Source organism: Aquarana catesbeiana, linkage group LG03 (assembly GCF_042186555.1).
Source record: "Aquarana catesbeiana isolate 2022-GZ linkage group LG03, ASM4218655v1, whole genome shotgun sequence".
NCBI lineage: Eukaryota > Metazoa > Chordata > Amphibia > Anura > Ranidae > Aquarana > Aquarana catesbeiana.
The window spans coordinates 619,912,311-619,932,888 of NC_133326.1; the positions used below are offsets into that span (position 1 = coordinate 619,912,311).

The 20,578-nt window shown below is 44.7% G+C and overlaps 1 protein-coding gene across 2 annotated transcripts in view; it reads left to right on the forward strand.

Annotated features, from left to right (window-relative positions):
- The window catches only part of VDAC3 (voltage dependent anion channel 3), a 42,579-nt gene that overhangs the window by 9,765 nt on the left and 12,236 nt on the right, over positions 1-20,578 (forward strand). For both annotated transcript variants that reach the window (XM_073622324.1, XM_073622323.1), the window contains exons 2-5: positions 8,567-8,637; positions 16,356-16,405; positions 17,270-17,422; positions 17,527-17,579. In XM_073622324.1, coding sequence (XP_073478425.1) covers positions 8,571-8,637; positions 16,356-16,405; positions 17,270-17,422; positions 17,527-17,579 — 323 coding nt within the window. In that variant the 5' untranslated portion in view covers positions 8,567-8,570. The remainder of the gene's footprint in view (positions 1-8,566; positions 8,638-16,355; positions 16,406-17,269; positions 17,423-17,526; positions 17,580-20,578) is intronic.

Below are 20,578 nucleotides of genomic sequence, written 5' to 3' on the forward strand. Positions count from 1 at the left end.
TACACATACATTTATGTTATAGATGCGGCTTTGACTGGCTGGCATACCTTAGGTTATTAGGAGGGGAGGGAAGGTGTCACCCTGAACCATGCCATGCACTGTATGGAGTGGTCATACTACTAAAACAAACTGGCCAAACGATCTCTGATGCAGTACGCCCTCAGAGGGGCTCCTTTATAAACTGTTTTACTTATCTGTAATGCATATACATGACATAGCAGTGTACTGTTTGGATGTATAAACAGGGTTTTTTCTTCCAGCAGTAACACAGTTTTGGCATCTCCAGCACTGAATATATGTAATGGCAAGGGGTGCTGGAGGGTCTATTGATGCTGGCTACTGGGGCAGATCTATTGCTGCTGGTGGGGTCTTATGTTGCTGGGAGATCTGTTGTTGCTGGGGGGAGGGATATTGTTGTGGGGGCCCTTTAGTGGGAAGGGGGGTTGGTTTAACGGCACCCCAACACAGTTATAAAATATTGTAATTCATATGTGCTGAAACTGTATTCAATGTGGCAGTCATGGTGGAGCCTTGCAGTAAAATGGGCATGGATAACATCAAGCAGCACAGATTTCACACACACACTGCATGAATAACGTATTCAGACCCTCTTTACTTTTTTTCAATTTATGTTGCAGCCTGATACTACAGTTGTTTAATGAGAATTGTTATTTTTTTTAATCTACACTCTGTACCCCATAATGACAAAGTGAAAACAGAATTTTAGAAATGTATGAAAAAGGAAAGACTGAGTAATCGCATTGGCATAAATATTCAGATCCTTTGTAACAACGCTTGAAATTTAGCTCAGGGGTATCATTTTTCTTGATCGTTGCTTAGATGTTTCTACACCATGATTGGAGTCCACTTGTGGTAAATATAATTTGATTAGACATGATTTGGAAAGGCCACACCTCTCTATAAGCCTAGGTACACACTGACAGCGGGAATGAAATCATGTAAGTTAAGCTGAACTCGCAACAATTTCATTCCAAGGGGCCGACTTTGGGGGGCGATTTCGGAGACATCTGTGCGGGTTTCTGCACAGATGTCTATTGAAATCGCACTAATTCGGACGGTGCCATTGCCGGCAATACCTGCCGATTTGACATGTCAAATTGCTTGCCAAATTGCTGCAATGTGAACCAGGGCTAAAATGCCTCAGAGCTGACAATGCATACTGTATCAGAGCAAAATCCATGAGGTCAAAGTAACTGCCTGTAAAGCTCAGAGACTTTTATTGCAAGGCACAGATCTGGTGAAGGCTACAAAAATATTTCTAGTGCACTGAAGCCACTAAAGGTTCCCAAAAGCACAGCGGCCCCCATAATTCTCAAATGGAAGAAGTTTGGCACAACCAGGACTTTTCCAAGAGCTGTTCGCCTGGCCAAACTGAGCAATCAGGGGAGAAGGGCCTTCACCTCGATGGTCACTCTGACTGGGCTCCAGAGATCCTACGTGGAGATGGGACAAAGTTCCAGGACAACCATCACTGCAGCCCTCCACAGATCTGGGCTTTATGGCAGAGAGGCCTCTCCTCTGTGCAACACACACAAAAGCCCACTTAGAGATTGCAAAAAAGCACCTGAAGGACTCTCAGACTGAGGAACAAAATTCTCTGGTCTGATGATGCCAAGATTGAACTGTTTGGCCTCAATTATAAATGTTATATGTGGAGGAAACCAGGCACCGCTCATCACCTGCTCAATACCATCCCAACAGTGAAGCATGGTGGTGGCAGCATCATGCTATGGGGATGTTTTTCAGCAGCAGGACTGGGGAACTAGTCAGGGTTTAGGGGAAGCTGAATGGAGCAAAGTAAAGAGATATACAGTTCTTAGGACCTCAGAGCGGGCCAAAGGTTCACCTTCAATCATGACAGCAACCTGAAGCACACAGCCAAAACAACACAGGAGTGGCTTAGGGACAACTCTGAATGTCCTAGAGTGGCCCAGCCAGAGCCCAGACTTGAACCCTATTGTACATCTTTGGAGAGATGTGAAAATAGCTGGCTGGCTGTTCCCATTCAACCTGATTGAACATGAGATATGCAAACACGATTGTCATACCCAGAAAGACTTGAGGCTGCAAATGCTGCCAAAGGTGCTTCAACACCGCACTTTTGAGAAAAAAACGTTCCCCTCTGGGTGATCTATGTACATTACAAGGATTTTAACAAACTTTATTGCAGATTCCTACCTTTTGTTATTCTGAAGAAATCCCTGTGTGTTTGTCTGTGTCTATGTGGTAAGTGAATCTAATAGGAGTGGTTTTATAATTATCAATCAGCTGCGACACCTGCAGGGCTCTAATGAGCTATACTTCAGGATCAGCATCCCTTTTAGATGTGATTTCCTACTGGGAGTATCTCACCAAAAAGGACATTTTTGTTGCAGGGGATGCCTGAAATCTGATTTGTATCTTAGTGCAGACTTCTGGGAAAATTAGTGAGCCAATCACACAAACAGGAAATGACATATCTGGGGGGGGTTCTATACACAGAATGTGTACAGAACACCACCAGGTAGCCATATTGAATTGCATTTAAAGAAAATTACAAAGCTGCTGATTGATTGAAAAGGAAAGGTACCATATTTATCGGCGTATATCCCCGCTGATTGTGAGCAATCGCCGCCGACATTCACATAGCGAGTAGTTTTAAATATGGCGCCGCGGAGTTCGGAGGGACTCGGCGGAGCTGAACGAGTGCCGCCAAAATCACAGAGCCGAGATACACATAGTCGAGTGTATTCGGCTCTTTCCGGCGCCGCTCACAGTCACGCCCAGTCCCGCCATTGGACCTGTGTTATGTCCATCATAGGGCGGGACTGGGCGGGACTGTGAGCGGCGCCGGAAAGAGCCGAATACACTCGACTATGTGTATCTCGGCGGCGTTCGTTCAGTTCCGCCGGCGCCGAGTCCCTCCGAACTCCGCGGCGCCATATTTAAAACTACATGGATGTGTATGTCGGCGGTGGTGGTAGGCATGGACACTGAGGACAAGGCTGCACTGGGGACAAGGCTGCACTGACAAGGCTGTACTGGGGCAAAGCTGCACTGACACTGAAAAGGCTGCAATGACACTAACAAGGCTGCAGATGAACACTGATGAGGCTGCATTGATGGGCATTTTAATGTAAGTTTCTTTTCCTTGAACTTCCCTCCTAAAAGTTTTTTTCCTTAAAATTCCCTCCTTTTTTATTTGCTTTTTTTTTCCTCCACAAAAGTGGAGTTACCCTTTAAGTAGAAGTAAATTCTAAAATTCTGTTTTCACTTTGTCATTATGGGGTATTGCGTGTAGATTAATGAGAAACAAATGAATTTAAACATCTGTATTATCAGGCTGCAACTTGACAATATTGATAAAAGTGAAGGAGGTCTGAATACTTGTTGTAGGAATCATCATTGCTTCTTGCCAACCAATCTGATATAATACCTGATATGCCATTTTCAAAGGAAGAAAAAGACTCACGAGGTTCTTTGTTAGATTATAGAGATGTTTATTGGGGCTCATTATCCAAAAGATAATTTAACCACTTCCATACCGCACGAATTGCAGCACTCCTCTCTTACATGTAAAAATCATCATTTTTTTTTCCTAGAAAATTACTCAGAACCCCCAAACATATATAATATATATTATTTTTAGCGGACACCCTAAGGAATAATGTCACATGGTATTTGCGCAGTAATTTTTCAAACGCTATTTTTTTGGGGGGGGGACAACATTTTCATATATTTATACGAAAAAAATTATTTTTTTAATGTGACAGATGATGTTACGCAGAGTAAAAAAAAAAAACCTCATCTGTTATGCTTTAAAATTGCGCACACTTGTGGTATGGCGCCAAACTTCTGTATTTTAATATCTTTATAGGCGACCCTTTAACATTTTTTACAGGTTACATATTCAGAATTAGAGGAGGTCTAGTGCTAGAATTCTCTCGCTCTTAACGTTTGCGGTGATACCTCGCGTGTTGTTTGCGTATGCGATTGCTTCTGCGTGCGAGTTTGCGGGAAAGGGGGTGCTTTAAAAAAATATATTTTCTTATTTAATTTTATTTTTTTTTACACTTTTTTTCCTTTTTTTTTTTTTTTTTTTTTTATATCATTTTTATTCCTATTACAAGAAATGTAAACATCCCCACATCTCTCCTCCAGGCTGGAAAGCATGGAGGAGAGATTAAAAAAAAAAAAAAAAATGAACGATCTGACGCTTTCCAGCTGAGTAAATGGATTTGTTTACTTCAGGCGGCCCAGGCGTGATGTCATAACGTCGCGCCCGGGCCTCCAAGAGTCATAGATTGTCTATGCCTTCCTTCCGGCGCCGGCGGATTAGTTCTCTGGGTTCCCGATCGCACAGGAGGACCCCCCCTCCCGCCGCCAGAAAGAACGATCAAGCGGCTGAACAGCCGCTATGATTGTTCTTGTGGTGTAGGGAATTGCCGGCAGAAAAAACGATATCTGGATGATGCCTGTAGTTGCAGGCATCATTCAGATATCACCACTGAAAGCAGAAGACGTCATATGACGGCCTGTGGTATGGAAGAGGTGAACAAAAACACTTTGTTCTCTGTAGTAACCAGATTCTTCCATTTTTCTTTAAAGTGGAGGTTTGCTGAAAAAAAAATATTAAAATCCAGCAGCTACAAATACTGCAGCTGCTGACTTTTAATATATGGACACTTACCTGTCCAGGGGGCCCGCAATGTCAGCAGTCAAAGCTGCTCCGTCCTTCGGCTCTCGGCTGCTGCAGCCACCATCCTCGGTAAGGGAATAAGGAAGTGAAGCCGTGCGGCTTCACTTCCTGGTTCCCTACTGCGCATGCGCGAGCTGCGCTGCACGTCCTCACAGGTCCCTGCTGTATTCTGTGTCTCACAGAATACAGGGGGGGAGGACGAGGTAGGCAGCGGAAGTGGCATAGGTCACCGCAATCACCGCGGTGATCTATGCCAGGAAGTGGGAGCAAATACCTCTATTAGACAGGTATCTGCTCCCTCCTCCCCCCTGAAAGGTGCCAATTGTGACACTGGAGGTGGGGGGAATACAAAAAGTGGAAGTTCCATTTTTGGGTGGAACTCCACTTTAACCTCTTAGCGACTGCCCCATGTACATTTATTGCAGCAGGGTGACCGCTCTGTGCCAGATCACGTACCTAGTATGTGAGCTGACACTTCTTGGTCTGGGGCTCATGCGCCACCGGCCACCCACTCCAGCTGTGATTGGACACAGCGAGAGCCAAACATCGAGTCCGCTGAGACCCGCCGATCGTTTGGGACACAAGCAGAACGGCGGTCTGTATATGTAAACAAGGCAGATTGTCGTTCTGTCAGCGGGAAAGGCTTTGATCCTGTGTTTTTGCTAAGCAGGAACACGGATCTCTGGCCTCCCCTAGTCAAAGCACCTCCCCCACAGTTAGTAAGCACAACCTAGGCATACATTTAACCCTTTGATAGCCCCTAATGTTAACCCTTTCCCTGCCAGTGTCATTAGTACAGTGACAGTGCATATTTTTTTAGCAGTGATCACTGCATTAGTGTCACTGGTCCCCAAAAAGTGTCAAGTGTCTAATTTGTCTGCTGCAATATTGCAGTAGCTGATCGCCGCAATTACTAGTAGATAAATAAAAATATCCCATAGTTTGTAGACGCTATAACTTTTGTGCAAACCAATCAATATACACTTATTGGGATTTTTTTTTTTTTTACCAAAAACTTATAGCAGAATACACATTGGTGTGTGTGTGTGTGTGTGTGTGTGTGTGTGTGTATATATATGTATATGTGCGTGTGTGTGTGTGTGTGTATATATATATATATATATATATATATATATATATATATATATATATATATATATATATATATATATATATATAATATTATATAATATAATTTTTTTTTTTTGTTTATAGCGCAAAAAATAAAAACCGCAGAGGTGATCAAATACCTCCAAAAGAAAGCTCTATTTGTGGGGAAAAAACACAAACATTTTCTTTGGGTACAGCATTGCACGACCGTGCAATTGTCAGTTAGACTAAAGCAGTGGCGAGTCGCAAAAAATGGCCTGGACAGGGAGGGGGTAAAACCTTCGAGAGCACAAGTGGTTAAAGTGTGAGTCTGGTTGGCTGCAGTGAGGAGCACAGGCAGACCTCTCGGAGCTGTTAATGGTGAATGAGGCCATATTTCCTCTGGTCAGTTTTGTGTAGGAATTTTACTGTATGCCTGCTGAGTGGACTCTGATCTTTTAAATGGATTAGATCATCAAAAAATAAGAGGCTTATTCCAGACTATCTCATGTGGTGAGGAGGGATAACATATCTGTACAATGGAAGCCGTGGTCTGTCACTGAATGCCATTAGTTTAAGTGGTCATGTGACTACAGCTTTCAGCACCTGCCATTTACATGCACAGCTATGCCTGTTGATCGTATGAGAAATATTTTTTAGGAGATGGGGAAGATAAATTCTCCATCACCGTAGACAGGTCACCTCTGTGGAGGAGAGGCAGACATTTTGGGCATCCTGAATAAAACCAGTCAGCTGCTTCTGCCTTTCCTTGTTGGTAAGGCTTTCTGGATGGAAGACACCGACTGATTGCTAGTAGAGTCTGTTCTTAGTTGGGTAAATGATAGGCGAAGCCTTTTGTGAGTTCTGATATTCCGTTCACTAAACTGTGGTTAGCAGTTAATGGTTAGTTTCAGCAATGAGCGATTAAAGTGGTATTAAACCTAAAAGTAAAAATGTATTATTATGCAGCTTACCAATAATTGGATGTGGTGGCTGCATTTGTTTTCTTTTTTTTCCAGCTTTTTCTTAATTTTTACTTGGTAATCTGGCCAGTAATTATGTTAATTTTAAGCATCCTTTTAACAAAGGAGTCCCCAACCATGGTCTGTTGATGACCGGGCCTCATAGCAGGAGGTGAGCGCCGACTGCGGTCTGCACAGGGCAGAGATTAGAGATGTGGGATGCTGGAGAAGAAAGAGGGGCAGACTGCAGGGCTGCTGTGATTGCTAGGGGCACTATAATATAAAGGGGACTGCACTGTAATCATTACAGTGCCCCTTTACAGTGCAGTCCCCTTTATATCACAGCCCCCCTTTACATTACAGTGCCCCCTTTACAGAGCAGTCCCCATTACTTTAACCACTTTAGCCCCGGAATTTTTACCCCTTTAATGACCAGGTTATTTTTTGTGATACAGCACCACGTTACTTTAGCTGACAGTTGCGCAGTCGTGCAAAGCTGTACCCAAACAAAATCTACGCCCTTTTTTTTCCCCCACAAATAGAGCTTTCTTTTGGTGGCATTTGATTACCTCTACGGTTTTTATTTATTTTTTAGATTTTCAGTCTTCTGTTTTCCATACAGCAAAAAGGCTGTATACAGCCATACTTTGGTAAACGCTGATGAATTCTGCATCAGCGCTAACTTGCACATGTGCTTATGGCACGTCTTCCTGAAACATGGCATATTCATGTTAAGAGAGAAGAGCCATATGTGCATACGCAGGTAAACATCAAAGCAGAAACATGGTCCTCGGGTGCCATGAAAATGCTGAAGATTTTACATCTCAGCACACAGGACCTACTAAGCATTTGTGTACATGAGGTCTAACTCCAAGTATACCATATTTATTTATTTTTTTTAGGCCTACAACATGCTATTGTGCCCTGAGATGTAGATGTAATGATTGAAAGGTGTTTCCTGAGACCTTAAATTTATTTCAAGTGTTCCTCCATATTAAAAACGTTAAAGGTTGTATTTTTTTTTATAAATAACAAACATGTTATACTTGCCTCCATTGTGCAGTTCATTTTGCACAGTATGGCCCCGATCCGCCGCTTCTGCGGTCCCCTGGCGACGCTAGTGACTCCTCCCCGCATCAAGTGCCCACGTTGGAGAAGGCTCTTCTAAGGTGGACACCCGTGTGGGCACGCTCCCCGAGTCCTGCTTCTGCGTCCATTCACACAGAATGCAGGTCTCGGCCCCGGCGCCCGTGTCATTGGATTTGATTGACAGCAGCGGGAGCCAATGGCTCCGCTGCTATCAACTTATCCAATCAGGACACGAGACACCAGCTAGCTGGTGTGCTCGTTCCCGGCCAGAGAAAGATTAGGTTCAGGTAAGTAAAATGGGGGCTCGGTGGGGCTGCAGCAGCACTACAGAAGGTTTTTCACCTTAATGCATAGAATGCATTAAGGTGAAAAACCATGAGGGTTTACAACCCCTTTAAGAAAGACTGGAGTAGAGAATCGTTAAAACTCCTTTCAGCATTATTCTGCAATCTGTGTTCCTGTTCTAGTGATGAGGCAGAATTTTAGGTTTCCCTTCCAGTACCAGCAACAGTGGCCACCAGTACAAATAGAGGGGGGGGTGACAACTTTTGCTGCAACTTCAGGCTGTTGAAGGGGGTAGAGGCCTTGGTGTGATAGAGTAAACATAAGGTTACATCCTTCTCTCTATTAGTCCTGTTTGGATATCTTTCTATAGTGAAAAATAGAAGAAAGGTGCGAGAACAGGTAAAGAGAAAAGTCAGTTAACTGTAATTATTTCTTTTTACAGAGTCATGGCCGTACCACCCAACTATGCAGACCTGGGCAAGGCAGCCCGTGATGTTTTTAACAAAGGCTATGGTAAGTCTTTTCATTGTGAAGTGCCTATAGTCAGCTAGCATATTGCTATATTACATTTTTTTTGCTTTTTGGGCTGCTGTTAGAATCTTTCTATCTTCACCTATGCTTTGAGTAGCTTGCCTAGTCAAACTTTTTTTTTTTTTTTTTTGTCAAATCAGTACGGACATTCATTTATAATTTATTTACCATCAATTTATGCAGCACTTTACACATATATATTGTACATTCAAATCTGTCTCTACCCACAAGGAGCTTACAATCTAAGGTCCCTAAATCACCACTGTGTTGTCTGATCCCAACCCTTACACCAAGGTTGCAGTTGATAGCAACAATCTATACACAGCAGTGCAGGGGGGACCTTTAGTATTTAAAGTGGTTGTAAAGACTAAAGGTTTTTTTAACCACTTAAAGACCAGGCCTCTTTTTCAGACTCAGTGTTTACAAGTTAAAAACAAGTTTTTCTCTAGTCATCTTCCAGGACGGCATAACCTGAGAGATGACTGGTCCACCTGACAGGAAACACAATCAACATACAAGGTTAAAAGGCCCCTCCCTTCCCCCTGCACCTCAGTTCTTGATTGTGTTTCCCGGCAGCGAAACGTTTGTTGTTTTTTCTCAGACCTGAAGCTAGGAGCGGATGGTCCCCCCCCCGAGGGCTGGACGCCAAAGCCGGGGAGGGTGGCGGGTCCAGCCATGGCCCTGTCCTTCTCAGGGGGTCTCCCCAATGGCCGGGGGAGAGAGTCTTCCCCGGCAAGGAGCCTCCCGGGTACAGAGGGGTAGCCCGGAACTCCTGTGAGCATATACCTCATGCTTTTTCCTTCCACCCAGTCAGGTACGGAGGTGATGAAGGATCTGGAGCTCAGGCTGGTGTCTAGGCCACAGAGGGGGTAGAGGACGCCAGCCAGGTCGGTACCTTGGTGCCTTGTGGGGCTGGTGGAGGTCCTGGACTTCATAGGGAATGCTGAAGCTCCTGTGTATGGAGCAGGCTTCCCAGGGTGGAGTAAGATGGCGGCATTTCCGGTTCCGGGCACTGTAACTTCCGACTTCCGGTCTATGCCAAAATGGCGGATTCGGACACTAGAGGCCAAAATCCTCCCTCAGACAGCGGCTCTCCAACAAAATGGCGCCGATCATCGGTGTATAGGAGAAGACACTCAGCGCTCCAGGGAAAAGCAGGAGGCCTCACGATACTCCTCTCTTGAGGTCGGAAAACCTCACAAAGCAGCAGATATGGATGGAGAGGAGGTAACAGCTGCAACCTTAGCCCAGGAAGAGGCCAGTGGTGGTGAGTCCTCTTCCGTTTTTTGTGGTGAAGTAAGAGGGGTCTTACCTACACCATAGGGGGGGAGTGAGAGAGAGACACAGACAAAAAGTCTTAGGAAACTGGTTAAAGTTTGGACTTTGTCTTTTTTGTCTCCCTAGATCCTGGCAGCTCTGCTCAAGGGGCTCACAAGATGAAGGGCAAAAATCCCCCTCCTCCCAGGTCAAAAAGATGTGGGAATTGTAATGATAAGCTCCCACAGGACCATGGGAAACCTTTTTGCTATAGGTGCATACAAAAACTGTCTAGTAAGGAAACCTCACAGGTTATGAGGGACTTCCTTGCGGTACAGTCAGAGATGCTTTCTACCCTCCAGTCTATTAAGACTGCTATAGCACCTAAAGCGGAGGATAGAGAAATCCTGTCCTCTAGAGAAGGCACTTCCTCTCAGGAAGGTTTTTCAGACAGGTGTCAGAAAACCTTGCAAGGACCCCCTTCCTCTGTCACTTCGGGAGTTGAGGAGTTTGAGGACCCAGAGGAGGACTCATTAGAGGAAGGTGTAGACACAGACGCTGACAGCCAGGATAGTGACAGTCCTAGAGCTAGTAGCCACCTCGTTCCCGTGGAAGACATGGGGCAGTTACTTAGGGCGATCTATGCCTCTGAGGATATCCCAGAACCTCCGGTTCAGGTGTCGGCCCGGGACAAGATGTACAGGGGTTTGGGAAAGCCTCAGTCCAGGGTGTTCCCAGTTCATCAGGCTCTAAAGGAGGTGATTTTGAGAGAGTGGAAAGACCCGGAAAGAAAGGTTCTTAGACTCAAAACTTGGAAGAGAAGGTTTCCTTTTGGGGAGGAAGAAGAGCAGAAATTCTTTAAAACCCCTAAGTTAGACGCAGCCCTGTCGCAGGTTTCTAAAAAATCTGACTTGTCTTTTGAGGATTCAGGGAACCTAAAAGACCAAATGGACAGAAGGGCGGAGGTGCTTTTGCGCAGAGCATGGGATTCCAATGCGGCTGCCATGGCTCCTGCTTTGGCATCAGCATGCGTGGCAAGAAACGTGGACGCATGGTTAGGCAGACTTTCTAACCATGTTTCTAAAGGCAGTGATTCCAAAGAAATCACAGACTCGTTAGAAATAATAGGTAAGGCTGTGGCATATTTGGCAGATGCGGCTGTGGAGTCTGTCAGGAACACAGCCAAATCTGCGGCCCTCCTTAACTCCGCAAGAAGGGCAGTCTGGGTCAAATCATGGGAAGGGGACCATATGTCTAGATCAAGGCTATGTGGTTTGCCCTTTGAAGGTTCACAACTCTTTCGACCTGGCCTGGATCAGGTGCTGTCAAGGTCAGCAGAAAAGGGGAAAAAAGTTCCCGGTCAAAGCTAAAGGAGCAAGGGGCAGGAAGTTTTTTCGTCCCTCTGTTAACCAGGGTCAATTTAAAGGAAAAAAGGATGCGAATAGGAGGTGGGGAAAGGGAAAGGGAAAGAGCGCACAAAAAGGTAGTCTGCTCTTTTCTGGACCTAAAGACGCCACCAAGCAGTCTAAGTGACGCCAGCATCAGGGTAGGGGGGAGATTATCCCACTTTGTCCCTCAGTGGAAGAGAATCTCCGAAAGCCCCTATATCTTGCAGATTGTAACAGAGGGATATCGGTTGGAGCTTCTCTCCCCTCCCCCCTCAAAACTTTTTTCTGACCCGTCTCCCCAAGGAAACTTCAAAAGCTGCGGGGCTGTTGGACAGCTTGCAGGGATTGGTGTTCCAGGAGGTGATCATCCCCGTTCCACCGGAAGAGCTTTACCAAGGGTTTTACTCCCATGTATTTGTCGTTCAAAAACCGTCAGGGAAATTTCGCCTGATATTAAATCTCAGGAAGTTGAACAGGTTTTTGCGACAAAAGAGCTTCCGGATGGAGAGTATATACACGGTGCGCAGGCATATATTAAGGGGTGCGTTCTTAGCCACGATAGATCTAAGGGATGCTTACCTTCATATCCCGATCACCAGGGAACACCAGTCCCTGCTGAGATTCGCAGTCCTTACGAGCGAAGGGATTCAGCATTGGCAATTCCAAGCTCTTCCCTTTTGGATTAGCTGCAAGCCCAAGGATCTTCACAAAGGTCCTGGCGGAGGTTGTAGCTTACCTACACCTACAGGGGGTGTCCCTTATACCCTACCTAGACGACCTTTTGGTATACGGGCAATCCCTAGAGCAGGTGGAGATAGACGTAGGCAGAGTGATTTTCACTCTGGAGTCCTTGGGCTGGATAGTAAACAGAGAAAAATCTTCTCTGGCACCGTCCCAAATAAAAGTGTTCCTGGGATATCTGGTGGATACAGAGGTTCAGAAACTGTTTCTTCCAGAGGAAAAACGATTAAAGGTGGTTACAGCAGTATCCTCTTTAAAAGAAACCAGGGAGTGCTCTCGCAGGCATATCATGAGGGTCCTAGGTCTGATGACCTTGTGTATTCCAGCGGTTCCTTGGGCTCAGCTCCACTCCAGGGAGCTGCAGTTCTTCCTTTTGTCCTCCTGGGACAAAAGGAGAGAGTCATTGGATGCAAGGGTGTCTATTCCAACAAGAGTAAGGACCTCCCTAGATTGGTGGCTGGATCAGGACAAGCTCAGGGTGGGCTTACCCTGGGACCAGTGGAATCCCACAAGAATCAGTACCGATGCAAGCGCTTGGGGCGCTCACCTGGGGGACATCCAGGCACAGGGGGCCTGGACGCCTTCTCAGGCAGGGGCATTCTCCAACCACAGAGAACTCTTGGCGGTGGGCCAGGCGTTAGTATCCTTTGGAGACAGGATTCAGGGCTTTGAGATCCAAGTCCTGTCAGACAATGTGACAACGGTCTCTTACCTGAATCGTCAGGGGGGCACCAGATCCAGGAAACTACTGAGTCTAGTCCTGAACATCTTAAACTGGGCCGAAGAGAATCTTCAGTCCATATCGGCGGTTCACATAAGAGGAACCGCCAATGTGGTGGCAGACTTCTTAAGCCGGCAACCCATCCTTCAAGGGGAATGGGAGTTAAATCAGGAGGTCTTTCTCCAGATAAGTCAGATGTTCGGGACTCCGGATATAGATCTTTTTGCCCACAGAGGGAACAAAAAAGTGGATCGTTTTTTCTCTCTCAACAGAGAAGGGGGATCCCAGGGAGTGGACGCTCTGTCTCAGGACTGGGACTTCCATCTAGCATACGCTTTTCCCCCACTAGTCTTAATACCACGGGTCTTACAAAAATTGGCCCGCTCAGATTGCGGACTGATCCTTATAGCCCCATGGTGGCCAAAAAGGACCTGGTTTGCCACTCTGAAAAAGTGGTCAATTTCTCCTCCGCTCCGTCTTCCAATCAGACAAGATCTTCTCCTACATGGGCCAGTCCTCCACCCCGACCCGGGATTCCTCAAACTGACGGCATGGTTCTTGAGGAGGAGATCCTTAGGGGTAAGGGGTGCTCTGATAGGGTAATTGAGACCCTCTTGGGCAGCAGGAAGCTGGTCACCAGGAGAATCTACTCCAAGGTGTGGAATTGCTTCTCATAGTGGTGCCGTGATAAGGAGGTGTCTTACCCTTCAGTACCAGTGGTACTGGAATTTTTGCAAGCAGGGGTGGATCAGGGGATTTCCCCGAACACCTTGAGAGTACAGATAGCAGCGTTATCTGTATTTTTGGATCAGAGGCTCGCAGTAGAACCTCTGATTAAGAGATTTCTTCTGGCAAGGGAGAGGGTAACCCCTGTCAGAATGAATGTATTTCCTCCATGGAATTTATCTCTGGTTTTGGAGGCGCTGACGAAAGCGCCCTTCGAACCAGCGCAAGAGATTTCAGTTAAGTTTTTGACTCTTAAGTTAGCGTTTCTGTTGGCCATAACCACGGCCAGAAGGGTGAGCGACCTACAGGCCCTGTCAGTGAAGGAGCCTTTTCTGTTGATTCTGGAGGATAGAGTGGTTCTTAGACAGGACCCACTATATCTTCCCAAGGTCGCATCTAAGTTTAATAGATCTCAGGAGATCACTTTACCCTCCTTCTGTGATAATCCTAAAAATGAGAAGGAGAGGAAATTTAATTTATTAGATGTCAGGAAATGTTTATTGACATATCTAGATAGAGTAAAGGACTACAGAAAGTCGAATCATCTTTTAGTTTTATTTAGCGCCCCTAGAAAGGGAGGGCAGGCGTCTAAATCTACTGTGGCTAGGTGGATTAGGCAGACAATAACATTGGCCTATGAGCAGACCGGTTCCCCAGTACCAGGGAACCTTAAGGCCCACTCAACAAGATCCTTGGTGGCCTCCTGGGCAGAGAGAGCTGGGCCTCGATAGAACAGGTCTGTCGCACAGCCACTTGGGCGAAGCAGGATACCTTTTTGAAACATTATAGAGTGGAACTGCTGTCGCCCCAGGATCTGACATTTGGAAGGAAGGTGCTACAAGCGGTGGTCCCGCCCTGAGGTAGGCCTTGAACTCCTTGTCCATCCTCTCAGGTTATGCCGTCCTGGAAGATGACTAGAGAAAGTTGACAGTTACTTACCGATAACTGTTTTTCTAGGATATCTTCCAGGACGGCAGGCCTACTTCCCACCCATGTTTTAATATAAGTACTACGGGAAGAGTTTCTCTCTGTCACCCGGATAACCTATTACTTTGGGAGAACTGAGGTGCAGGGGGAAGGGAGGGGCCTTTTAACCTTGTATGCTGATTGTGTTTCCTGTCAGGTGGACCAGTCATCTCTCAGGTTATGCCGTCCTGGAAGATATCCTAGAAAAACAGTTATCGGTAAGTAACTGTCAATTTTTTGCTAGAAAATTACTTAGAACCCCCAAACATTACATGTTTTTTTTTTTTTATAACATCCTAGAGAATAAAATGGCGGTCATTGCAATACTTTTTGTCACATTGTATTTGCGCAGCGGTCTTACAAGCGCACTTTTTTTGGAAAAAATTCACTTTTTTTAATTAAAAAATAAGACAACAGTAAAGTTAGCCCAATTTTTTTTATATTGTGAAAGATAATGTTACGCCGAGTAAATTAATAACCAACATCTCACGCTTCAAATGGCTAACTTGTGGAATGGCGTCAAACTTTTACCCTTTAAAAATCTCCATAGGTGACATTTAAAAAATTCTACAGGTTGCATTTTTGACGTTACAGAGGAGGTCTAGGGCTGGAATTATTGTTTTCGCTCTAATGATTGTGGCGATACCTCACATGTGTGGTTTGACCACCGTTTTCATATGCGGGCGCTACTCACGTATGCGTTCGCTTCTGCATGCGAGCTCATCGGGACTGGGCGCTTTAAAAAAAAAATATTTTTTTTAATTTATTTTACTTGATTTTATTTTTTTTTTTCACTTTTTTTTTTTTTTTTTTAAATTGGGTCACTTTTATTCCTATTACAAGGAATGACAGGTCCTCTTAAATATGAGATCTGGGGTCAAAAAGACCTCAGATCTCATATTTGGACTTAAATGCAAAAAAAAAAAAAAAAAAAAGTTGTCATTTGAAAAATGACAACAAAAAAATGTGCCTTTAAGACGTATGGGCGGAACTGACGTTTTGACATCGCTTCCGCCCTGCTATCATGGAGACGGGTGGGGGCCATCTTCCCCTCACTCGTCTCCATACCCAGCCACGGACAGGTCCCGATTGTTTCCGCCGCCGCCAGCTCCGGTAAGCGGCGGAGGGCGCGGGAGAGCGGCGGTAGGGGGGGGAGACCACCATTATCGTAAACAGGACTGCCGGCTCTAAAGATGAATAACTCGGTTGTGGCAGCAGCTGCTGCCATTACCGAGATATCCATCTTTAAGCTGCCAACGTATATGTACAGGAGGCGGTCGGCAAGTGGTTAATGCATGAAGGTAAAAAATCTTTTGTGTGCTGCTCCTCCCACAGCCCCCCTAATACTCACCTGAGCCCCCCCTCAATCCAGCGGTGTGCACAGGAGCCTCGGCTGTCCCTGGTCTCTCTCTCTTAGCTGAGACAAGGCAGCAGGAGCCATTGGCTCACACTGTTGTTAATTGCAGGCAGTAAGCCAGTGAGGAAAGAGTGGGGGTGGGGCCAAAACACGGCTATGTATGTCTTATGAACGCATAAAGCAGGGCTCGGAAGCGAGCACGCACCAGTGCCCCCATAGCAAGTGGCTTGGTATTGGGGCTCTGGTCAAAGGGGAGGAGCCACGAGTGCCGACGAGGGACCTGAGAAGAGGAGGATCTGGGCTGCTCTGTACAAAACCTCTTCACAGAGCAGGTAAGTATAACATGTTTGTTATAAAAAACAAAACAAAAAAAAAAAACCCTTTAGAATCACTTTAAGTGCATACTTGCATGTGTTCATGTACCACTATTGAAATGGAACTGAGACCTGAAGCTACAATGACCAGCTCATTGGGTTGTAGTTCAATGAGTAGTTACAGAGTCAAAAGACAAATTAACGTCTGTTGTGATGACTTTCTATTGTAGGGTTCGGTCTTGTGAAGTTGGAGCTGAAGACGAAGTCCTCCAGTGGGGTTGTAAGTAGCTCCGTGGATATTTATATACCATTCTATGTATGTCTGTCAATATGTTTTATTTGTAATATGAACTCTTCTCCTCCTTTCCATGCTGCCTGGGACACCTACAGATGGTAAGACAAAAAATCCCTTGTTTTTAGTAAGGGTACAGGGTTTTCCACTTACATTTTTCCGCTACCGCTATAACTGTGCACAGAGGACTTGTGGGTATCCTAATAACAAGTCCCCTATATTGTGGCAGCTCTCTTACAACATGTCAGGGGTACAAGCTGGCATCCGTTATAGTTGGAAGTACAAACTCTGCCAGTAGAGTTGGGTTACAGATACATGCAGATTTTGAAAGTAGTCAGTGAAGATGGTCATGGGTTGCATTGGCAACAGCCAATAGTATCCAGATTGTAGTTTACTGCAGTCAGGTAAGTAATAGTTTCTGTTGGTTACTATAGTTGGATATGTTAGAATATCATTGCTCAAAGCACTGCTTTGATTGTATAAGCTGTTTGTTTTGCAGAGTAAAAAAGCACTGAGGCCCTGCAGCAGCCAAGATAACTTATTTTTTCTTTATAGATGGAATAGTTTCTCTTCCAGTTTTAGTACATTTTGCTGTCTACATTTACAGCCAGCTACTATTTGTGCAAGTGATTGTCCTATCGGACAGACATTTCTCAGCATGCTGTAACATTTCTTTAACTTACTCATTATTGCTCTAATGACCCCTGTATTGTTTTTACACATTCACTAGTGGATAAATGTGGGAAGTCTGCTTTATATCAGGTGATTGTAGTGGACTGTTTTCAAAGTGCCTGCAGAAATGGATGCAGGTCAGTCACCTGTAACACCTGCCTTGTCGTCTTATATTTCTAGGAGTTTACCAGCAGTGGCTCTTCAAACACTGACACAGGGAAAGCATCTGGAAACTTGGAAACCAAGTACAAACTGCAAGAGGCAGGGATCACCTTTACCCAGAAGTGGAACACAGACAACACCCTGGGGACTGAAGTGTCCCTGGAAGACAAGGTGAGCTACAACACGTCTGTTTACAGAGTAGAAAAGTGTTACATGAGTGCAAAGGGTTAATGTCTTTCTTGCCTTTTTTTTTTTTTTTTTTTGTATTTATACAGTTGGCCAAGGGTCTGAAGCTGGCACTGGATACTGCGTTCGTACCCAATACTGGGTGAGTGGCACTTCAGATCAGGAATACTGTCTTTTATATCGGATGATAGGGAGGCATCTAGGGCAGCAAGGAGAAGGTTAAGAGTAGGGATTAGGGAGGCTAAGAAAGGTATAAATTAAACTGATTGTAAAGTTTTTTTTTTTTTGTTTTTTTTTTTTTTGTTTTTCTATAAAATTAACAAACATGTCATACTTGCATGCTTTGTGCAGTGGTTTTGCACAGAGCAGCCCCAATCCTCCTCTTCTCGGGTCCCTCTTTTGTGCGCGTGGCCCCTCCCTCCTGTTGCGTGCCCCCTCAGCAAGGATCTTGCTATGGGGTCACCCAACCCGAGTCACAGTGCCCTGGCCCCGCCCCTTTTCTCTCCTGATTGGCTAGCTGACTTTGATAGCAGCGGGAGCCAATGGCGCTGCTGCTGTGTCTCAGCCAATCAGGAGGGAGTGTCTCGGAGGGCCAGGACACTCGTGGACAGAGATTGGGCTTAGGTAAGTATAAGGCTCCATTCACACTAGCGCGTTTTTTGATGCATTTTGCAGAAATGCATGGGAATTTTTTAACATGGGATCCTATGGAACATGTTCACATCAATGCCTTTTTGTACCTCTGCGTTTTTGGAAAGGGTCAGGGACTTTTTTTCATGCAAAAAGCAGCGTTTTGCATGTAATGGATTTCAATGGACAAGCATCAAAAACGCAAGTGCACCGTTTTTGCACCGTTTTTGCAGCGTTTTTGGTGCGTTTTTGCCGTTTTTTTTTTTTTTTGTAATTTTTTTTTAAGACTGTAAAAAAAAATGAAAAAAAAAAAAACAAAAAAAAAAAACCGCAAATCGCGGCAAAAACGCCGCAAAAACGCTACAAAAACGCTGCTCAAAAACGTGGCAAGCATGAAAAAAAACCCTCCAAAAACGCTCAAAAGCAACATGCATAGGTGTGAATCGAGCCTTAGGGGGGCTGCTGCACACAAAAGGCTTTTTATCTTAATGCATTAAGATAAACAACCTTCTAACTTTACAACCACTTTAGGATTGGAGACCGATCTGGAAACCACTAGTGCTAGGACCATGTGGAAGACTATTCAGTCATCTACAGGTTATATCAAGAAAAAAATCAACCATTTGAAATCAACGGGCAGCGCCGCTGTAGCGGCGTTTTGCGGGCGGATTTAATCCTTTTTCGGCCACTAACGGGGGTTAAAACCGCCCCACTAGCGGCCGAATAGCGCCGCTAAAATGATGATTTACCGCCGCGCCCGGGTGCTTTCAGTGTGAAGGGGCTCTAATGTTTCTTTAAAGCAGGGGGTGGTGACCTTGAAATTATCAATAATTGTTCCAACTCCAAACAAATTCAGTATTACCTGCCTTAATGATTATCGCCCTGTGGCCCTGACTCCCATTGTAATGAAGTGCTTCGAGATATTAACATTACATCATATTAAACAGCATATTCACCCAGGATTAGATGGGTACCAATTTGCTTTTAGGGAAAATAGATCTACAGAGGATGCCATTGCAATGGCCTTGTATTCTGTGTTGTCGAGTTTGGAAAATAAGAATAGTTATGCCTGCATGCTCTTTTTTATTGATTTTAGTTCTGCATTTAATATGATTTTGCCAACGAAACTTGTTGCTAAGCTCAACTTTTTGGGATTGAGCCCAATGCTTTGTCACTGGATTTTGGATTTCCTGGCTGATAGGCAGTAGAGGGTAAAAGTTGGTAATTGTTACTCATCAATGCTGTCCCTTAGTACAGGGGTGCCACAGATGTGTGCTAAGCCCCTTTCTGTTTACTTTATACCCTTATGATTGTGTTTCTCACTCTGAGGTGGACTCTGTATTAAAATTGCAGATGACACTACGTTATTGGGGAAAATAAGGTGCGGTGACGAGCCTGCATACGCCAGGATATTGAAAATCTAGTTGGCTGGTGCAAAGAGAAAAACTTACAATTTAATGTAGCAAAGACAAAGAAGATTATTATTGATTTTAGGAAAGTACGGGAGATTGGCTATGAGCCAGTGGTGATAAATGGGATGAAGGTTGAGAGGGTAGAGGAGTTCTGCCTCCTGGGAACAATAATCTGGGAGGACCTGTCATGGAAAGGGCATATATCATCTGGTAGGCAAGGCTCATCAGAAACTGTACTTTTTGAGAAAGCCATGGAGGGCAGGCTTTTCAGAGTAGGTCCTTTTTTAGCTTCTATAAAGCTGCCATTGAAAGTGTGCTAACATATCAAATTTCTTTGTGGCAAGGATCATGCACGATCCATGACAGAAATGCCCTGCAGAGGGTAATAAAAACTGCACAGAAGATTATTGCAGGAATTAGTCTACCATGTATTAATGTACCATGAACTGGGGGAGGGGAGTTGTCTTCGGAGAGTGATTAATATATTGGAAAACACTTCACATCCTGGTAATGCTCTGTATACATTGCTACCGTCTGGTAGGTGATATAGAAATATTGACTCTTACTACCAGGATGCGAAATAGCGTCTTTCCTCGATCTCTGTGGCTCTTGAATGCTAGAGGTCTTGTGTAATAATAATAAATTAATTGGGAGTTACAGTATGTATTACGGTATGTATGCTGTTTTTGGTTAGGTGTATGCTTGCGGGGCATGGAAATTTTTTTAAAATGACAAGAAAAATTCTGATTCTGTATGTAAGTGTCTCCTGTCAATGTCTCTCTCTTATCATTTTGTTATGGAAGGAAGAATCAGCTTGCTGAGAGCAACAAATACATGATCTTCCTTCAGATGTGTTTGTCACCTCCAGAAATATGGGGAAGCTGTTTTGCTGCTGAAATGAAATATTTGCTTGAATTCAGAGTGTTAATAGTCATTTTTTCCTATATCAAATACAAATACAACTTATATGCATTTGATGTGTGTTTTTTTTTTTTTTTTTGATGAAGGTCTTCTTTAGAGCCTACTTTTGCAATTTTTCTCGATCGAACTGTTATATTGCTGTTATACATGCCACTGGGAACTATGGAGTCCTGTAGGA